The 12,341-nt window shown below is 42.7% G+C and overlaps 2 protein-coding genes across 2 annotated transcripts; one reads left to right on the top strand and one right to left on the bottom strand.

The window, feature by feature from the left end:
- Positions 1-698: 698 nt before the first annotated feature.
- BYT42DRAFT_578903 (high-affinity nickel-transport protein-domain-containing protein) lies at positions 699-2,309 on the top strand. The gene is made up of 3 exons (XM_051569329.1): positions 699-975; positions 1,044-1,568; positions 1,672-2,309. The coding sequence occupies exons 1-3, from the start codon at positions 720-722 to the stop codon at positions 2,178-2,180; spliced, it is 1,290 nt and encodes a 429-aa protein (XP_051421138.1). The 5' UTR covers positions 699-719; the 3' UTR covers positions 2,181-2,309.
- Positions 2,310-6,573: 4,264 nt separating this feature from the next.
- BYT42DRAFT_536616 (uncharacterized protein) lies at positions 6,574-11,633 on the bottom strand. The gene is made up of 14 exons (XM_051565491.1): positions 11,136-11,633; positions 10,686-10,954; positions 10,444-10,593; positions 9,833-10,376; positions 9,681-9,722; positions 9,378-9,575; positions 9,195-9,306; positions 8,967-9,127; positions 8,765-8,902; positions 8,576-8,696; positions 8,263-8,504; positions 7,777-8,194; positions 7,605-7,712; positions 6,574-7,528 (listed from the first exon to the last, which is right to left on the bottom strand). Exons 1-14 carry the CDS (start codon positions 11,381-11,383, stop codon positions 6,707-6,709), a joined length of 3,573 nt encoding a protein of 1,190 aa, XP_051421371.1. The 5' UTR covers positions 11,384-11,633; the 3' UTR covers positions 6,574-6,706.
- Between the last annotated feature and the right edge of the window lie 708 nt (positions 11,634-12,341).

The raw sequence follows: 12,341 nt of genomic DNA, 5'->3' as shown, positions 1-12,341 counted from the left end.
ATGTAAATTGCGGCTGTAAAGACAAGGCCATATACGGGCAAAGGTGACATTATGCAGCCAGGATCAGCCAATGGTAAGAGTAATCAAGTCAAGAAGTGTGTCCTTTTTGCGACACCGAAAGGAGATAGCGTAAACGGCAATGAAAGCAAACAAGGAGAAGTACCGAGAATGTTTGATAGGGCAAAATCGTGCTGGCTTTTTTGAGAGCACTCAATTTTTTGATCTCCAGAGACGGTTGATTTTTTTTTTTTTTTGGCATTCTGTATCAGGATTAGTACCGCGCTTCCGAGGACGTCCACAATTTTTGAGTTTGGCGAGAATGAAGTGCGGCCGACGAAACGGATTGGTCGTGCAACTTGAAGAAACCAATCACAGCAAGTAGAAGATGCAGAACCGTCTGTTCAACCATGTCTCGAGTGAAAAAAAAAAAAATAAAAAAAATAGAGCCATGTCAATCAAACCGATGACTTCCTGAAAATACCATATTCAGAAAATAAGCAAGCATGAATTCCCCTCTTTGTTGTGTATCTGTTTGTTTTTCATATCCGAAAATGGGGCTTTTTCTTTCACTCGTCCGTAAACCACCATCTCATCAACTGTGACCGGATTTGCTGGTTTCGAAAAGTGATCTCCCCGACCTTTTTTTTTTTCATATATATTTCGATTCATTTTTTTTTTTTCCTTTGACTTGTACTTGTTCTTCTTTTACCTTGACAGCCATGGACGATCATCAACCGGGAAAACTGGGCCGACTCGCTTTGAAAGTGATGTCTGAGCATTCTCTCATTTACAAATTATTCTTTGGTCCTGATCCATACCGTGTCCGATGGAAGGTGATCATGCTGTTCTTGACCCTGCTTATCATCAATGTGGTGGTCTGGGTGGTGGCAGTTATTGTGTATAAACCCTATCCTGCCATGTTGGGCACGGCCGCAATCGCTTATGTCTTTGGTCTTCGACACGCCGTCGATGCAGGTGAGTCTGGATACTGGATGCCCGACTCATTGTCTAGGAATTGACTTAAAAACTATGTTTTTGCACAGATCATATTTCGGCCATTGATAATGTCACCCGTAAACTGCTCAACGAGAACCAACGACCTGTGTGTGTGGGTCTTTTCTTTTCCCTTGGCCATTCGACCGTGGTTTTCATCGCCGCTATTGTGCTGGCTGCAATTGGTGGGGCGGTCAAGGACTTTGAACAATTCCAGAAATACGGTGGCATTGTGGGCACATCGATTTCCATTGCTTTCTTGACGTTAATTGCCATCCTAAATACCATCGTTCTTGTCGGTGTGGTGAAAACGTTGCGTCGTGTCAAGCGTGAAGGCGTCTATACCGAAATGGACATTGAAGAATTTTTGAGTAACCGTGGTCTTCTTGGCCGATTCTTCCGCCCCTTGTTCCGATTCATCGACGCTTCGTGGAAAATGTACCCTCTCGGATTCTGTTTCAGTATTGGTTTCGATACCTCGACCCAGATTATCGTCTTGGGTATCACTGCCACCCAAGCTGCTCAAGGCATGTCCATGTGGCTCGTCATTATTCTCCCTCTCTTATTTGCCAGCGGTAAGTTACACAATCTCCCCCCAAGTATCACCGTTTGCGGATAATGAATTAGTTGTCTCACACCAAAATGTCTCTCTTTTTATCTCTTCTTGATCTAAAAAAGGCATGGCGTTGATCGACTCCCTCGACAGTTTACTGATGCTGTTCACTTATACCTGGGCTTACGTGAATCCTGTTCGCAAACTGTATTACAATCTCACGATTACCAGTATCAGTGTGGTGGTGGCGGTGATTGTGGCTCTGATTGAATTCTTTTCCCTGATTGCCGATGAGCTCGAGCTCGAGAATGGCTGGTGGGAGTTTTGGCAGACGTTGGCGGATAACTTTGAATGGATCGGTGTGGCGATTATTGGTGCCTTTATTGTGACCTGGGTTGCGACGGCCGCGATCTACCGTTTGTTTGGTTACCACCATTTGGAAAAACAATTCGATGCCCAAAACCCAGACGAGAAATTGCGAATCAAGCAAAACGGCATGATCATCCTCAAACCAGGAGCCCCCAACGATAAATTCGCACATGACGAAGAAGCCGCCGCCCAAAAACTCGAGATCAACCAGTCCCACTCTGCTCCCATGACGGAAAAAGTGGAAGCAGACGCTCACAAAGCCTAGTTTTTCTTTTCAAATACCACCTACATAGATTATCTACACTTTACGAACTCCCCTCGCAGACTACTATCCATTCATTTAACCTAATTTACAATCCATCATCCAATAAACTATTTATTCTTTTTGCACAGGGATCCATTGTTCCAAACTTTCCACTGATTCCATATTGTTTTTCTACACAAACAAGGACGATAATCATACATCTCGTGATCAAGCCAGACCAACATCAAGAGCCATATGCAGTGACAATAAATATCAAGTGTTAAGAGATAACAAGCCGTACACCCGCTGTGCAATGGATGCCGCCTGCCACCGGAGGTCGCCCTCTTACATTGAGCGACTTTCGTCAGACAAAAAGCCTAACGCATACACGGCATAACCTGGGCGAGAACTCTTGACGGAACTTCGGTATATTAATGACAACCTTATGGCAATACCATGCGTCGTGATTTGTTTCTGAACACGCGCAAAGCAGCACTGGTTCCCCCCCTCAGTTCCATCCCGCCCAGGCTATGATAGATCTAGAATGATGTGTGGGAATGTTGGGTATTTAAAAAAATGAGTTAGTAAGCTCTTTGATTGATTCAAATTTTCGTCAAGATATTTTACCTTTGTTATTTGAGTTTGCAATAGCCATTGATCGCTTGACCTGACTTGGATTATATGACATTGAAAAAATTTTGAATTAGTATACGTTCATTACATCATAGCAAAGGAAAAGAAATTGGACTTGCCTCTGAACCAAATGGTGTACCGGAAAAAAAAAAGATGATACGGACCGCCAGGTAAGCTTCTTCTTCGATGCGGAAAATAAAATTGCTTCCAGGGACAGTTAAGCGATGGATCGGTGGTGTCAGCTTGAGCAGGCAAAAAATATTGACGTGGCCAGAAGTGACGGTAACTTCGAGTTGGATTCCATATATCGAGAGTCCCCCGAATAAAAAGAAAGAAACAAATAAAGTACATGATGATAAAAAAACAATGGTCGCGTCAGTAAAAACCTCATAAAAAACCCTGTGGGAAAAAAAGAGGAAAAGACTGCGAAAAGAATATGTACATGAAATATAAAATACAAAATACAAACTATAAACTACAAAATAAATAATCGGGAAGACATCTCGAATACCATATGATGAGAAGCAATCCAAAGGAGAGGAACATGAAGAGGACACGTAAGCATTTTTCCGATGAAAAAGAGAGTCACACCACCAACGATGGCCTTTGACGTCATCCGATTTCGCCAGATGGATGAATGGATGGATGGATGGCGAGAGAAAGTCAACTTGTAGTATCCAGAACTTGTCAGGCGAAAAGAAAACGGAAACCGGAAGCTGGAAGAAGGATGGAAGTAAAGGAGAAGTAAGTCTGTTTTGCCGGAGCAAAATCGATGGTAGACCACTCGACGCTTACCTTTTTGAGGATGGTGGTCAATTTAACCAAGTTAGATACACGGGATAAGAATGGTCTGGATGATGGATGCGGATGGGATCTTGATACAATGATAGTGAGGTTTATCAAGCAAACAGAAAGAGAGAGAGAAAATCAAAAGAAGAAAGATAAAATTGAAGACCAAAATATATGATTTTCCATGGATGAAACAATAGTCACCTTACTGGTGCATGAACTCATAGATCGAAGCACGTCTGCTTATGTATTATTCGATTCATTGAAAATTGAAAGAGAGTGAAAGGACATGTATAGTATAACTGACAAAAAAAACAAATTGAATGATGCTACAGAAGAACGCCAGTCGTATCATCAACCCCTTTTCTTCAAAAAGAGCTCTACTCACATTTTTATTCGAAAGACGACGATACTCTGTTTAACTACAACTGGCGCAAACGGCATCTTGCTGCTAATTGTTTCGCCTATTATCGTGAAAGTGGGCAGCGAGGCATGGTTGAAAGATAAAAAAAAGGTTTAACAGGAAGCCGTACACCCGCTGTGCAATGGATGCCACCTGCTACTGGACGTCGCCCCCTTACGTTGAGCGACATTCGTCAGACAAAAGCCTAACGCAATACGGCATAACCTGGGCGAGACTCTTGATGGAACTTTGATATATTAATGTCAATACTCTGGCATACCGTACAGTCATGATTTTCCAAGCATGTGTGCAGAAGCACTTATTGATCCCCTCAGTCCCGTCCCGCCCAAGGTTATGATAGATCTAGAATGATGTGTGGGAATGTTGGGTATTTAAAAAAATGAGTTAGTAAGCTCTTTGATTGATTCAAATTGTCGTCAAGATATTTTATCTTTGTTATTTGAGTTTGCAATAGCCATTGATCGCTTGACATGACTTGGATTATATGACATTGAAAAAATTTGAATTAGTATACGTTCATTACATAATAGCAAAGGAAAAGAAATTGGACTTGCCTTTGAACCAAATGGTGTACCGGAAAAAAAAAAGATGTCGATCATCATAAAATGAAGAGAACGAAAAGGACATTTATAGTATGACTGACAAAAAAATTAACAAATTGAATGATGCTACAGAAGAACGCCAGTCGTATCATCAACCACTTTTCTTCAAAAAGAGCTCTACTCACATTTTTATTCGGAAGACGACGATACTCTGTTTAACCACAACTGGCGCAAACGGCATCTTGCTGCTGATTGTTTCGCCTATTATCGTGAAAGTGGGCAGCGAGGCATGGTTGAAAGATAAAAAAAAGGTTTAACAGGTCCTGATAACTTAGTGTAGATCATGTGATTTACAAAATCGCTAATTCCAAAGTGTTAAGAGATAATACAAGACCGATTTTTAGACCAAGTAATTAGAGGAATCAAAATCTTTTGAAAAATTAGCGATTTTGTAGATCACATGATCTACACCAAGTTATCAGGACCTGTTAAACATTATTTTTTTTTATCTTTCAACCATGCCTCGCTGCCCACTTTCAGAATAATAGGCGAAATAATCAGCAGCAAGATGCCGTTTGCGCCAGTTGTGGTTAAACAGAGTATCGTCGTCTTTCGAATAAAAATGTGAGTAGAGCTCTTTTTGAAGAAAAGTGGTTGATGATACGACTGGCGTTCTTCTGTAGCATCATTCAATTTGTTTTTTTTGTCAGTTATACTATATATGTCCTTTCACTCTCTTTCAATTTTCAATGAATCGAATAATACATAAGCCGACGTGCTTCGATCTATGAATTCGTGCATCAGTGGGGTGACTATTGTTTCATCCATGGAAAACCATATATTTTGGCCTTCAATTTTATCTTGATTTTCTCTCCGTTTTCTTTTCGCCTAACAAGTTCTGGACACCACAAGTTGACTTTCTCTCACCATCCATCCATCCATCTGGCGAAACCGGATGACGTCAAAGGCCATCGTTGGTGGTGTGGCTCTCTTTTTCATCAGAAAAACGCTTACGCGTCCTCTTCATGTTCCTCTCCTTTGGATTGCTTCTCATGATATGGTATTCGAGATGTCTTCCCGATTATTGTATTTTGTATTTATACTTCATGTACATATTCTTTTCGCAGTCTTTTCCTCTTTTTTTCCCACAGGGTTTTTTAGGAGGTTTTTACTGACGCGACCATTGTTTTTTTTATCATCATGTACTTTATTTGTTTTTCTTCTTTTTATTCGGGGGACTCTCGATATCTGGAATCCAGCTCGAAATTACCGTCACTTCTGGCCACGTCAATATTTTTTTGCCTGCTCAAGCTGACACCACCGATCCATCGCTTAACTGTCCCTGGAAGCAAGTTTATTTTCCGCATCGAAGAAGAAGCTTACCTGGCGGTCCGTATTCATCTTTTTTTTTCCGGTACACCATTTGGTTCAAAGGCAAGTCCAATTTCTTTTCCTTTGCTATGATGTAATGAACGTATACTAATTCAAACTTTTTTTCAATGTCATATAATCCAAGTCATGTCAAGCGATCAATGGCTATCGAAAACTCAAATAACAAAGGTAAAATATCTTGACGAAAATTTGAATCAATCAAAGAGCTTACTAACTCATTTTTTTTAAATACCCAACATACCCACACATCTTTGTAGATCTATCATAGCCTGGGCGGGATGGAACTGAGGGGGGGAACCAGTGCTGCTTTGCGCGTGTTCAGAAACAAATCACGACGCATGGTATTGCCATAAGGTTGTCATTAATATACCGAAGTTCCGTCAAGAGTTCTCGCCCAGGTTATGCCGTGTATGCGTTAGGCTTTTTGTCTGACGAAAGTCGCTCAATGTAAGAGGGCGACCTCCGGTGGCAGGCGGCATCCATTGCACAGCGGGTGTACGGCTTGTTAGAGGAATCAAGAACCATACGAATGAAAAACCAAGGCACTTGTAATAAAGAGGATGCAACAGATGTTTACAAAGCCTTCAAATAGACTGTAAAAAAAAAAAAAAAAAAAAAAAAAAAAAGGTTTAAAGCACTTGCTTGTGTGTAACAAAAAGAGAGAGAAGAATAATTTGTGGCAATATTATGCATGCTTCATTTGTTCAATAAATATTTCTCTCTATGGATGAGTAGTTGTATTAGGATGATCGTGAGCGATGAATAGTTTATGAGTGTCTGCGTTCCAGTCTACGATCCGCTGAGGAAGGTGTAATGGACACGTATGCCGTGAACGATTTGTAGCAGGAACCAGTGTCGGAGGGTCGGCGAGAGGAAGAATTGAAGGGTGGTGACGGTGTTTGTAGTAACTGTTGATGGCTCGGTCTTCTTGAGACATGATGAGCGGCAAAAAGACTGTGTTGACTATTGGAGCGTGGAGGGTGATGCAAAGGCGATGACATACGTCGACTGGTATCAAACGCAGGCGTTAACGGACTTCGCAGAGGGGATGGCGGTACTAAAAAGGAACTACTACTTGGCGTATCACCGTCAGCAGTGGGTCGATCGGTTGACGGACTTGTTCCTATATCAGATCCGGGCGTCAGGGTAGACGGTGAAGGGACATGCATGTAGTATGGATGCTGATCGGCGATTTGAAGTGGGGACGGCAACCGGTGAAGAGTTGACACCGCACTTTCCACGGTTTCAATTGTAATGCCACTTTCTTGTCTCTCCAGCAGATATCGATCGCTTGAATCCTCCTTTTTCAGTTTTTGCGTCGAATCCGATTTCTTATCGGTGGAAGCCACCATAGTCGACCGCGTCGTAAGACACGATCGGCTTGTGAGCAACGTGTTTTCAGGGTCAAAACCGGGATCCTTGGAGTTGAACCATGTGTGCCAGCATTCAGCATCGTCACGCGTGGCTAACTGAATATAAACATCGTAAAATCCGGTTCCATGCACTTTGAGTACATGACCTTCAGTGGACGACGACGACACGTTGGTCGCATGCGTGTAACTGAATACTTTGCCTTTGTTGGTGGCTTCCTGTAGATTTTTCCCATAGTCAGTAACACTCGGGCCATTCGAGCAAAAAAAAAAAAAAAAAATACGTTGGACTTACCGAAAAGAAAGAAAAGTAACCCACACGAGGAAACAGGATAACGTTCTTCATATCCCAAGCCGAGAGAAATGGAAACCATTTAAAGCTCACCTGAATGGGAATTTGTGCCTTTTGAATTGGATGGGTTATTAGCTGGATGAATAAGATGTGTCTATGTCTAGGTATCACTTACTTTATGGGCTTCAAGGACAATACCTTGGGATTGTACGATATTGTCCGCGTCGGGAGATGGTGACTGGAGTGACCCAACGGGTGAAAAGTGGGAGCCAGATAACAATGCTCCGGGTTTCGATAACATGCCGTTGAGACTAATGAGTTCCCCACCAAGGGTTTGACGCGTTTCCAGGTCCTGGGTTTCGAATCGGGAAGGACGGCGGCTTTGATTGGGTTGCGGCGGTCGGTGGTAGGGTGTTCTTCGACGTGATTTGCGCCGAAAGAAAATGGCACGAAATTTGGGTAAAAATAACATGAGCAAGGAGAACGTGGTCGCCCACACGATGGTAATTTCCGTCAGGAATGCGCGCGTGTAAGAGTCGGCAGTGGGCACGCAGTAAATGGTGAACCCAATTAGTGCGGAGAAAAATATGTTGCTTTTTGGACAGCAACAAAAAGAGTCAATGGAGGGTAACGGGTTTGGGGCCAAGTGTGATACACTTACTAGATGGTCATGTTGATCTGTTTGGTTTCATTGTAGTGTGTATAAGTAGGTGCGAGGGACTTGGTTTTGACGGCAAGCCATGTGGCGACGATCAACTGGCTAGCTGCAAATAGAGACAGTAACCACAAGAAGCTCGCGTGTGCGGGACCGTTGTAAGAGCATACAATGTAATAGGTAGTCATTGACACCGGCTTCTCCACCGCACTCACACGAACAAACGCAAACCAGGCAATGACCAGCAACTAGAGTGCATTTCAATACAAAGTAAAGGCAGTGAGATGATGAAACAGAATTCCCCAATGTAAATATTTACCATGTGAGTGCCAACAACGCTACCAACCACCTTTAACAATTGCATATTGGTGATGACAATTTGGTTGACATAGACATTGTTCGATACTCGGTAGATCGTGTAATTCTTGGCAATCATATTCCTATCGTTTTTCGAAGCCAATCCATCAGAATTTTGGAGATTTTGGGCGGATTTGAGGGAAAAACGTACGATAGCGCAAGGGAGTATCCAATGTGAAAGCAGATTGGCAACATACTGCATGTGAATGATGTGCGATACGAGGTATAAAAAAAGATGGACATGTAACATAGAATCAATCCAATCACCTCTAGAACGCAGAAAAGGACACTGTTGCATTCACCTTTGGTGTCAGGAACGTTTTATAAAGAGAAAAATGAGATAAACCGCTTACTTGGACGCTTTGAAAACTTCATGGTGTCGGTAAATGACAATAATGATGATGGTGACAATGGCTAATAGAGTGCCAATGGAAGCAAAGGAGGCCACCGCCAGTGACGCCGGCGAAGAGAGGCCCGGGTTAAGAGAGACAGATGTAGGCGCACCCGAGGGAGGCTACTGGAGAAAGAATTATTACGATCCAAAGGATCTAGAATGCATGGTCTATCAAAGAATTGTTTACCGAGGTGGTGCCATCATGGAAAACCGGATTTGAGGTCAGGTTCAGTTGCCCGCCCAGGATGTGACCAATTTCCACTTCAGACCCATTTTGAAGGTTATACACCAAGAAATTTCTATATGAGACGCATCAGCCTAAGGAAATCCGTGTGCAAAACTAAAGGAAAACCAGTTTTGCTTGACTCACCCAACAGCAGGATCCCCGTTTTGGTCGAATAGAATAGGTCCGTCCGGTCCTACATAGCCTGTATTAAACATGGAAGGCGTCACGGGAGGGTCGAGCTGGTTGGTGGCTAAAAGTCCGAGCGTATCTGTGGCATTTGTAGCGTTGCGCAAAAGCTGACTGAAACCACGGGCCATGACCATCATACACGAATACGCCAGTCTAGATGGAAACGACAAAGAAACCATTTGTGGTTGGTTGGTTGGTTTAGGTCATGTCGGGCCCGGGAACGCTGCTTTTGGTACGAAAAAAAAAGTCCATTCTTACCCTTCTATTCCACTAACGTTACGTTGTCCCGCATAAGGATATCTATGAAACACCAATGAAGCGTTAGAATTAGTTGCGGTCTCGTCCCTACCCTGGAATGGGACCAACTTGGATGAAATGAAGATGAATTGGTTTTTTCTGGGGCAACTCACATCGAGGGATTGAGACGTAACCATTTATCCATAAAGTCATCGTAGGGAGCATAACCTGCCAAGTCCATCCATTGTTCAAACCAAAATACACCTCCTGAAAAAGCCGAGGTATATTCGATAGGCACCAATCGATCTGTTTGGAGGGCGGCATGTAGCACAAGATCGAATTTGGGCTCTCCGTCGGAAGAGGAGGACGAGGACGATGGCTGAGTGGTATTGGTATGCCAAGGGATGTCGGAGCCATTGCGTCGATGAAGAATAGCGTCATTGAAATGTTGCACGACGCTGAACAATTTATCAGGCACTAAATCGCCGGTGGTGATCCAGACAGTTTCATTGTTCACGTGGCCCATGTGAGCAGCGACGGTCAATGCAGCTAAACGAGCTTCGCCTTCGGCGGCCAAGAAGATGATGCGTACTCCATTTTTCATCAGGGCATCAATGGATTGCTCGAGATTGCTGTTGGGACCGTGATCAATAAAGTGCTGATAAGCGCGGACGCGGATCCCGTTTAATTTGGCTTTGATTACCATGGTATCGGAAACTAAGTGCAAGTCAAACAGTGTCAGTGAAGGATTGCTACGAAACCCATTCAGTAAGCCCTTAATTACGTTGATGACCGGCATTATTTTTTGTGTAAAGAATGCCAATGATAGGCCATTTTTGGTTGACGATGAACGATACGGCCGCGTCGACGTACAACAATCGGGTCGGGACGGTCCGAAAGAAGTATCCATATTGGGATTTATCCGATAAGGAGGCTACCATTGAATTTTTCGATAGGTAAGGCGCAATCAAAATGATGGACATTGCACATCGTCGATGAAAAAGAAAAAAAAAAAGGATCACCTACTTGCACTGGCGGTGAAAGAGCATTGAGGAATTTGGAGTGTACTTGTCATGAGAGCGGATAAAGAGGTCCATGAAGACGAAATATCGCCAATAACACCAATGACACCTTCTTGGATCAAGGCGACGGTGGAAAATACGGCCTGGGTAATAGCGGTTTGATCGGGCACCTTGTCAGGGAAGGAATCCTTTTCGATCAGCGTAATGTAAGCCCCTGGAATCAACCGTTGTGCGTTGATCTCCGCGGCGGCCATACGAACTGCCGCCACACCACTATCCATCGTACCCAGAAACACGGATGTTACATAAAGGAAAATAATCAAGGTAGACACCCAAATGAGGCAATCAAGACGATGGCCCGAAAGAAACAAAAAATATGAGAAAAATAATAGATCAGAAAAAAATGATCCCGTTGGGAATATGAAAAAAAAAAGTAAAAAGCGGTAAAGTATACCTCAAAGTATATTCTTTGGTGGAATTGTTATCAGCTTGGTGAAAGGGAAGTAGAACACCGATTTTGAGTTCCACAAGATTCTGGTGAACATCACGAGGCGAGAGATAGACAAGTCCATCTTTTTCATTTGCCACAAAATCTGAGAAATTGGACGAGTTTTTTAAGCTGGCAATGGTGCCATCATAATCCGTGACAGTGAATGCTGGTGATGGTGGTGGCAATGGTGACGAATTCGACAAGGTCGTCATTTTTATCAAGACAACAAGAGAAGACTGGATCCCTTCTTTGTTGTCAAACAGTGATTGGATTTTACGTAGACGAGAAGAAAAGAAACAAGAAAAAGGGAAAAAAAAAGAAGTAAAAGAGCAAGGGGCATTTTCGAAACAGTATGGGCATCGGCATGAATATCAAAAAGTTCAAGGGGGACGAGAATCAAGGGAGGAGGGAAGCCAAAACGAAAGTAAAAAGTTATCCATCTGGAAAAAAAAAGAAAGGCAGCTTAAGCGAGATGAAAGCAAGCAGTGAAAAAAAAGCGTCAAGAAAAAAAGAAATAAACAAGATAAAGCTCCTTGAACATGCTCCAAGGTTCCAGGAGAAGGGGAGACATTAGAGAAACCGAACCATGTCTAAGCATGAATATATCGTGGTGCTTCCAGCTCCTTAATTGCCAAGCATGAAAAATCAAAAAACACTCATGAATATGCTTCAAATCATTCAAGAGATACATTTCTCCGTTCTTTCAAAAGTCGCTCATGCGTATTGGGAAGGGAGCCTAATTGACGCAAATAAAAAGATGTGTATTGAATTTGGCTTTTTCTTTTCTTGGAAACATATAAAGCAATGGTAAAGGGTATAGTTTTTGTTGCGTTTTTGAGGAATCGTTATGTACAAAATAAAAAGACAAAGAAAATAGTAAGATGCAAATTCCTTGATTCGATGTATCGATGAAACAAGAGGAAGGGGAGAGCCGAAAGATGAACAAGGGAAACTGTGTAGCGGATCCTGGATGAGTTGTCTTTTTTTCCTTTCTTTCTTTCTTGCCCTGAGTGGCTGGTTTTATCGAAGAGGATGATTCTCGCGAATAGTTAAGCCGGTTGGATTTGTGGTGGTTTGTACTGGTCGTTTTTTTTTATCTTTTAGCACCAGGATGTGTAGTGTAAGGGTGGTGAATATTCCGCTTCATACGTCAGTTTCATTTTTTTTTTT

Source organism: Radiomyces spectabilis (assembly GCF_025331425.1).
Source record: "Radiomyces spectabilis strain NRRL 2753 chromosome Unknown BYT42scaffold_10, whole genome shotgun sequence".
Lineage (NCBI taxonomy): Eukaryota > Fungi > Mucoromycota > Mucoromycetes > Mucorales > Radiomycetaceae > Radiomyces > Radiomyces spectabilis.
The sequence above is the reverse complement of the archived record's forward strand: the minus strand, read 5'-3'. Positions and strand labels throughout refer to the sequence as shown.